At 44.7% G+C, this 8,517-nt stretch overlaps 1 protein-coding gene across 1 annotated transcript in view; it reads left to right on the top strand.

Annotated features, from left to right (window-relative positions):
- The window catches only part of IL27 (interleukin 27), a 28,499-nt gene extending 21,290 nt beyond the window's left edge, over positions 1 to 7,209 (top strand). The window contains exons 5-7 of the mRNA XM_063933016.1: positions 1,135 to 1,233; positions 1,332 to 1,505; positions 7,150 to 7,209. Coding sequence (XP_063789086.1) covers positions 1,135 to 1,233; positions 1,332 to 1,505; positions 7,150 to 7,209 — 333 coding nt within the window. The remainder of the gene's footprint in view (positions 1 to 1,134; positions 1,234 to 1,331; positions 1,506 to 7,149) is intronic.
- The last annotated feature ends 1,308 nt before the right edge of the window (positions 7,210 to 8,517 follow it).

Below are 8,517 nucleotides of genomic sequence, written 5' to 3' on the forward strand. Positions count from 1 at the left end.
CACTAGCTGTTCTACCCGTTCTTCGCCCTGGAGTTTCTGATTGTCACGGTTGTACATATAAAAGAGTGTTAAAAATTTGGTAAATCTATAGAGATGTAAATTTGAGACATCTTAATGTAAGTAAATATTAATCCATGGTTCTTGGCGTTACCCGAGGAGCACCCGTAGCAGATACGGTAAAAAGTGACAGGACTATTTTTGTAGTTTATTAAATTTTACACACTGGAGGTACAATCCAAATGTTCATCCAATTGTCCGCATTGGTAATGATGCCATGATGTCAACCCCCTTTTCATCACCTTTGGGGAGGTTTATTCCTATTATGATCCGGCACTCAATTAATAGGAATTATTGCCCCGGTGTCCTATGTCCAACACGGTCTGCCCGCCAATGTATACCATAGAAGGGACGGCACTCAGAAGTCGTTTTTATGCAGCAATATTTGTATTCAAAACTTCTTACGAGACATCACATCAACGTTTTGGTGCATGTAAGCACCTTCATCAGGATGAATCTCAGCTGTTTTTTGTCACACTTTTAAGCTGAGATTCATCCTGATGAAGGTGCTTACATGCACTGAAACGTTGATGTGATGTCTCGTTGTAAGAAGATTTGAATACAAGTATTGCTGCATAAAAAGACCTCTGAGTGCCGTCCCTCCTATGGTATGTATGTATACATGACGAAAAACACGGAGAGTTGAAACGGCCGTCAGGCTGTAGTACTAGGATCATGTCCAGATGTTTCTTCTGTAAGGAATAAACCCCTTTTTTCTTTTCATCATCAAAACGTGAGTGCTGGTCTTTTTTTTCTTTTCTTTTGCAAAAGTGAGTGTCTGTATGTATATATATATATATATATATATATATATATATATACACTTTGCCACCTTGACTTAGTTGAGTCTTCTCCCATTATAAACCTTTTGGTGAACTTGATGTGACTACTTTAGGTCTTCTCCTCAGTGTTACAAGGCTGGTGAACAAGAACCAATAAAGTCTTTATCTTTCTTCCTACTGATATTTTCCTGCCTCCTGTCAATTCTATATACGTCATTCAGTTTTCTTTTAATTTCCATATGTCGTGGTGTTTTCAGACAATAACCTTCCTCACAATATGTCCTAATCTTTTCAGCGGTTGTGGAAATTACCTGGAGCACACCTGGACTTCATAGGGCACTCCCAAAATGTTCCTTCTGTCAGCATAAGCTTTGGTTCCTGGCTGAAGATACTGGTGAGACTATATTCTCCCTCTCCCCCTCTCTATCCCTCTCTCTCCCTCTCTTTCTCTCTCCATGTCCTCCTGAATCTCACCTTTTCCACTCTCTGCAGCCAGGTGAGCGTCTCAGGCTGCTCAATGGAGCCCTGCAGGTTTTCCCTGTGTATCTGGAGGAGCTGGAGAAGTGGGTGATAGAGGACACCAGCAACAGAGCATCTCACCTCAAGGAAAAAGTCACCAATGTGCGCTTGCATCTTCGGGATCTTCTGCATCACATCCAGAATCAGGTAAGTGACCATCTACCAGCCTGACCGGGTAGCACTGTAAGCTGTATACTATCTGCAGTGATAGTCTTGCAGAGTTTCACTATAAATTGGTAGAAAATGGCTTTGGTGATTAATATGGCCCTCTAATTATTTATTCCCTCCACTGCTAAGAATGAGTGGGACTTGTCCTCAGCCATGCAGGGGTTGAGATGGGGGAAAGGCGGGGGGGGGGGGGGGTACTTATCTAAAGGTCACTAGAGAAGACCCCTGCAATGCTGAAGCCCAGCATCATCTCAGATCACCAGGTGCTTTATGTGCTCAATCTCCCCCCGTCCAGGCACATACACACTTGGAGGCACTCTTGTTGTCACCTGTACCCTCATTCAAACAATGTTCTTATGCCTAGATCTCCCCCTGACTTCAGTAAACATGGTGGGGGGGGGGGGGGGGGGGGAGGTTTGGTCGCTTCTTTTGCTATGCAGCAATGTTCTTTTCAAAATTGTATGTCTTACTGGGATATGGTACATTTATGTGTTTCATATAGACATATGCATTATCATTTTCAAGTGCACATGTTATTGTGAAAAAACATAAATTAATCTTTTTGCTGTTTTGGAATGAGAGGTTAATGCTGTAGAAGCACAGTTACTTCTTTGGCCATTTTCAAGAAATTATTATTTATTACCAGTTATTTATATAGCGCACACATATTCCGCAGGGCTTTACAGAGAGAATATTTGGCCATTCACATCAGTCCCTGCACCAGTGGAGCTTACAATCTATATTCCCTATCACATGTACACACTCATTCACGCTAGAGTTAATTTTGTTTGAAGCCAATTAACCTACCAGTATATTTTTGGATTGTGGGAGTACCCAGAGGAAACCCACGCAAGTACAGGGAGAATATACAAACTCCACACAGTTGGGCCATGGTGGGAATTGAACCCATGACCTCAGTGCTGTGAGGCAGTAATGCTAACCATTACACCATCCGTACTGCCTGATACAAAGTCTTCTGAGAGAGGTATCATTTGTGTGCATAAATAATCACTGATACAATTGTCTCAGAAGAGAAGGGGTTAAACATGCTAGCAGTAGATACTAAGAAACTGTAGATGTACATTTAGGAGTTAAAGGTGAAGACCTCAATTTTTGCATCACTTTTTTTCTTTGGTATTTATTATTTATTTATTTATTAACAGTTTCTTATATAGCGCAGCAAATTCCGTTGCGCTTTACAACTGTATTAAAGCAAATGTTATATCTGCAGTGCTGTATTTCCCACTGTGCAGTGTCAGTGCAGTGTCTGAGCAGTTTCAGTGCATTATCAGTATATGTGCAGTGTCAGCGCCGTATCAGTATATGTGCAGTGTCAGTGTAGCCTTTGTGCAGTGCCAGTATAGCCTCAGTATATGTGCAGTGTCAGTGTAGCCTTTGTGCAGTGTCAGTGTATGTGTAGTGTCAGTATAGCCTTTGTGCAGTGTCAGTGTATGTGCAGTGTCAGTGCAGTATCAGTATATGTGCAGTGTCAGTGCAGCCTCTGTGCAGTGTCAGTGTATGTGCAGTGTCAGTGCAGTAACAGTATATGTGCAGTGTCAGTGCAGTCTCTGTGCAGTGTCAGTGTATGTGCAGTAACAGTATATGTGCAGTGTCAGTGTAGCAGCCCCCGCTCCCCTCCTAGCACTGAATGCATGCTGTGCTCGCCCGCGGGACACTGCTGCCCACGGGTGGGACAGGGTCCGAATAGCGGGACTGACAGTGGGAGGTATGGTGTAGTATCAGTATATGTGCAGTGTCACTACAGCCTCTGTGCAGTGTCAGTGTATGTGTAGTGTCAGTGTAGCCTTTGTGCAGAGTCAGTGTAGCCTCTGTGCAGTGTCAGTGTATGTGCAGTGTCAGTGCAGCCTCTGTGCAGTGTCAGTGTATGTGCAGACTCAGTGTAGCCTCTGTGCAGTGTCAGTGTATGTGCAGTGTCAGTGCAGCCTCTGTGCAGTGTCAGTGTATGTGCAGACTCAGTGTAGCCTCTGTGCAGTGTCAGTGTATGTGCAGTGTCAGTGCAGCCTCTGTGCAGTGTCAGTGTATGTGCAGACTCAGTGTAGCCTCTGTGCAGTGTCAGTGTATGTGCAGTGTCAGTGCAGCCTCTGTGCAGTGTCAGTGTATGTGCAGACTCAGTGTAGCCTCTGTGCAGTGTCAGTGTATGTGCAGTGTCAGTGTAGCCTCTGTGCAGTGTCAGTGTATGTGCAGAGTCAGTGTAGCCTCTGTGCAGTGTCAGTGTATGTGCAGTGTCAGTGCAGCCTCTGTGCAGTGTCAGTGTATGTGCAGACTCAGTGTAGCCTCTGTGCAGTGTCAGTGTATGTGCAGTGTCAGTGCAGCCTCTGTGCAGTGTCAGTGTATGTGCAGACTCAGTGTAGCCTCTGTGCAGTGTCAGTGTATGTGCAGTGTCAGTGTAGCCTCTGTGCAGAGTCAGTGTAGCCTCTGTGCAGTATCAGTGTATGTGTAGTGTCAGTGCAGCCTCTGTGCAGTGTCAGTGTATGTGCAGACTCAGTGTAGCCTCTGTGTAGTGTCAGTGTATGTGTAGTGTCAGTGCAGCCTCTGTGCAGTGTCAGTGTATGTGCAGTGTCAGTGTGGCCTCTGTGTAGTGTCAGTGTAGCCTCTGTGCAGTGTTAGTGTATGTGCAGTGTCAGTGTAGACTCTGTGTAGTGTCAGTGTATGTGCAGAGTCAGTGTAGTCTCTGTGCAGTGTCAGTGTATGTGCAGTGTCAGTGTATGTGCAGTGTCAGTGTAGCCTCTGTGTATTGTCAGTGTATGTGCAGAGTCAGTGTAGTCTCTGTGCAGTGTCAGTGTATGTGCAGTGTCAGTGTAGCCTCTGTGTAGTGTCAGTGTATGTGCAGTGTCAGTGTAGCCTCTGTGTATTGTCAGTGTATGTGCAGTGTCAGTGTAGCCTCTGTGTAGTGTCAGTGTAGCCTCTGTGTAGTGTCAGTGTATGTGCAGTGTCAGTGTATGTGCAGTGTCAGTGTAGCCTCTGTGCAGTGTCAGTGTATGCGCAGTGTCAGTGTATGCGCAGTGTCAGTGTATGTGCAGTGTCAGTGTAGCCTTTGTGTAGTGTCAGTGTTTATGCAGTGTCAGTGCACTATTAGTGGCTATGCAGTATCATTGTTATGAAACCATTATGCATGGGCAGATTGGGATGGAAAACCAGCCCGGGAAATTTATGGAAGCAGCCCTATTCGGGGTGAGGTCTATTGAGGAGGGTGGGATTTCTCCTAATTGGGCCTGATTGTACGCAGTTGCGGCCTTCCTTGCATCTTGTGCTGCAGTTGTGTCTGAGACCAGGGGCGGATTGGGAACTAAAAGTGGCCCTGTGACATTGTGTAGAAGTGGCCGACATGGCAGCACAAGAGGTTTATCATACCGTGTAGCCATGGCAGCGTCACTGGATGGCAGAGTTACCATACCGCAGAGATGGCATCACAGAATGAATGGGGACAGTGCAGTGTACGAGTGCGGTGGGCTGCCTGTCACATACCTCCCAACATGACCCTCTCCAGGAGGGACAGAATGCTCTGCTTCTGGACTTTTCTCTTAATTTATGATTGCCGGCACCTGTGCTGAACAGGTTAATGGATAAGAAAGGTGTTTCAGCACAGGTGATGGCAATCATATAATAAGAGGGAAGTCCAGGAGCAGAGCATTGTGTCACTCCCGGAGAGGGTCATGTTGGGAGGTATGCTGTCATGTGGGGTGGGTGGGGCCATGTGACAACGCACAAAACACACCCCACAGACACGTCGGCCTACCAGGAATCTTCCTGGTGAGCCCTATGACCAGTCCGCCCCTGCCATTATGTCACATGCACTTGTGGCATCAATTCTACTTGATACAACTAACACAAGACATTTTGTATAAATACGTTTTTAATGACGGCATGATGACAGACACCCCTCTCTCCTTCCTCCCGCAGATGTCATCGCATGGAGTCAGTCTCCCAGCCGCTCTGTCCCCGCATGGACCACCGACCTCCGGCAAAGACTGGTGCAGCCGTGTGCTGATGTTCCAAGCTCTCCGCACCTTGGAGCAGAGCCTACACCGGGCGGTGAGGGATTACTCTCTGTTGAAAAGCTCTCTTTGATTAAACACTGGGGATGGTTTGGGGGGTCAGGGGTGTCACCCCCATATTGTGAGTACACCCGTCATTTCCACCGTAATGCAGACAAGGACACTATTAGAAATCTGTACTGCTCTCCTCAAAGGCTGATGGGAAGTTATACGTGACTGGGGGAAAAGAATGTAGACAACTGGGACCTGAGCTGCACAACATAGCAGTAATACTCGATGAGGCCTACCTCTCTAGGGTCTTATCTAGGGCATGCAGTATACAGCTGTATAACACCCATTAGACTATAGGTGTAGTTCCACTGTGGCTGGGGTGGGGGGGGGGGGAGTAGGGGGGGCTGCATGTTTAATACATCTGGTGCCAGAGGTTTTGATGACATCCTAAGGACTATTCATAAGGGCTGACACTTGTTTGGGGTTTAATCAGAAGACAACATTTAAAATCAAGATTAAATTTAAATGACTGCGAATCACCTACAGGTTATCTGTCCTCAGCGAAGTCGAGTGGGACAAAGGGATATATTCCAGTTCTAATCCAATACTGAGTAACAGATTTTTTTTGACATAATTTCGGAATTCAACGCACAAGTTATATCATGCTTGTTCTCAGTCACCGACTAACTTCCCAGCATGCCTTGAAGCTAGGTCCGTTATCCATCTCATATGGAAGTATTTATATAAGTTGCCTAAATAAGTATTTATTGTTATTTATTGAACAGTGAACAATGCACTGAGTGTTAGCGCTGGACTCTTGGCTTGTGTTCAGATTGGATTGGACATCTAAGGAACAGAAACATCAAAACAAAAAATCTTTTGTTTTTAATTAAAATCTTTTGATGTAATGCAGGTAATCAGTTATATAAAACTACCGTAGTCTTTTCACAGTTCTCTAAATGGTACATAGATCTTCCTGATCCATATGTTTCACTATTGGTGAAGACTAGAGAGCGCTGTTTACACAACCGGCGTCATATCTTCTCTGACACTTAACATGTCGAGAAAGGTTTGATGATTTGATGTTACTTTTCCTTTGAGGAGATTGAGAATATGGTAAGAAACGTCAGGTGGTGTCATGGCGAGGGGACCTCAGTGTGAAGTTACTGATGACGATTACTTGAAGAATTCTTTTTAGGATAAGGATAAACTCTACTTGTTGTTTGTTTTTTACTTCATGTATTTGAAATCTGCTGCACAAACAGTAACCTAATCTGGAACAATAATCTATTGTGTCTCTTGTTTGGTTCTATATGTTCATCATGTTGTTATTTTAACATATGGGATTGATATTGGAATGTCTTAGATACAAACACAAGGTACTTCTGTTCTGTGTTCTTGGTTGAAATTTCCTAGTTTACATGTATTAGATGACCAAATATTTTACCACCATGTGCTCTTCACATACACGTTCTACACTGCCACACTACATGTACCAGTTTGCCACACACTTCACCAACATGTCCTAGCTGCCATGTTCTTCACTAACACATTATAGATTGCCACACTCTTCACCAACACATTATAGACTCATACTTTTCACCAACTCTTTACAGACTGCCACATTCTACACCAACACATTATGGACTGCCACATTCTTCACCAACACATTATAGACTGCCACATTCTTCACCAACATGTGCTAGGCTGGCACTCTATTCACCAACACATTAAAGACTGCCACACTTTTCACCGTCATGTTCCAGACTGACACACTCTTCATCAACCCATTATAGTTTGCCACACTCTTCACCAACATGTGCTAGGCTGCCACACTCTTCATCAACACATTATAGACTGCCACACTCTTCACCAACATGTTCCAGACTGACACACTCTTCATCAACCCATTATAATTTGCCGCACTCTTCACCAACATGGTCTGGGCTGCCACACTCTTCACCAATACGGTCTAGGCTGCCACACTCTTCACCAACATGTTCTGGGCTGCCACACTCTTCACCAACATGTTCTGGGCTGCCCCACTCTTCACCAACATGTTCTGGGCTGCCACACTCTTCACCAACATGGTCTGGGCTGCCACACTCTTCACCAACATGGTCAGGGCTGCCACACTCTTCACCAACATGTTCTGGGCTGCCACACTCTTCACCAACATGTTCTGGGCTGCCACACTCTTCACCAACATGTTCTGGGCTGCCACACTCTTCACCAACATGTTCTGGGCTGCCACTCTCTTCACCAACATGTTCGGGGCTGCCACACTATTCACCAACATGTTCTGGGCTGCCACACTCTTCACCAACATGTTCTGGGCTGCCACACTCTTCACCAACATGTTCTGGGCTGCCACACTCTTCACCAACATGTTCTGGGCTGCCACACTCTCCACCAACATGTTCTGGGCTGCCACACTCTTCACCAACATGTTCTGGGCTGCCACACTCTTCACCAACATGTTCTGGGCTGCCACACTATTCACCAACATGTTCTGGGCTGCCACACTATTCACCAACATGTTCTGGGCTGCCACACTATTCACTAACTTGTTGCAGATAGCCATATTCTCCACCAACATGTTGTAGGCTGCCAATCTCTTCACCAACACATTATACTATATAAAATATGAAAGATAATTTCTCAGCTTATAACCGTGGCAAGCCTCTGGTACCACCACGAAGCCTTCACCAAGATTTTAGATTTTTAAGACATTATAGACTGTCAAACTTTTCACCAACACTATATATATATATATATATATATATATATATATACACACATTTAAGAATCTCCCTTTGTAATTTGCAATGACTGACACTTACGTTTTTGCTACCACACCCACTGGTAAATGTATTTAATGAAACAAATTTCAGTGTTTTTTTTTTACTTATTTAAAAATTTTTTATACAGTGTGACGTTTATTTATTGTGAATTCTGATATTGTTACATTTATTTATCATCAA

This window comes from Pseudophryne corroboree, chromosome 7, assembly GCF_028390025.1.
Source record: "Pseudophryne corroboree isolate aPseCor3 chromosome 7, aPseCor3.hap2, whole genome shotgun sequence".
Taxonomy (NCBI): domain Eukaryota; kingdom Metazoa; phylum Chordata; class Amphibia; order Anura; family Myobatrachidae; genus Pseudophryne; species Pseudophryne corroboree.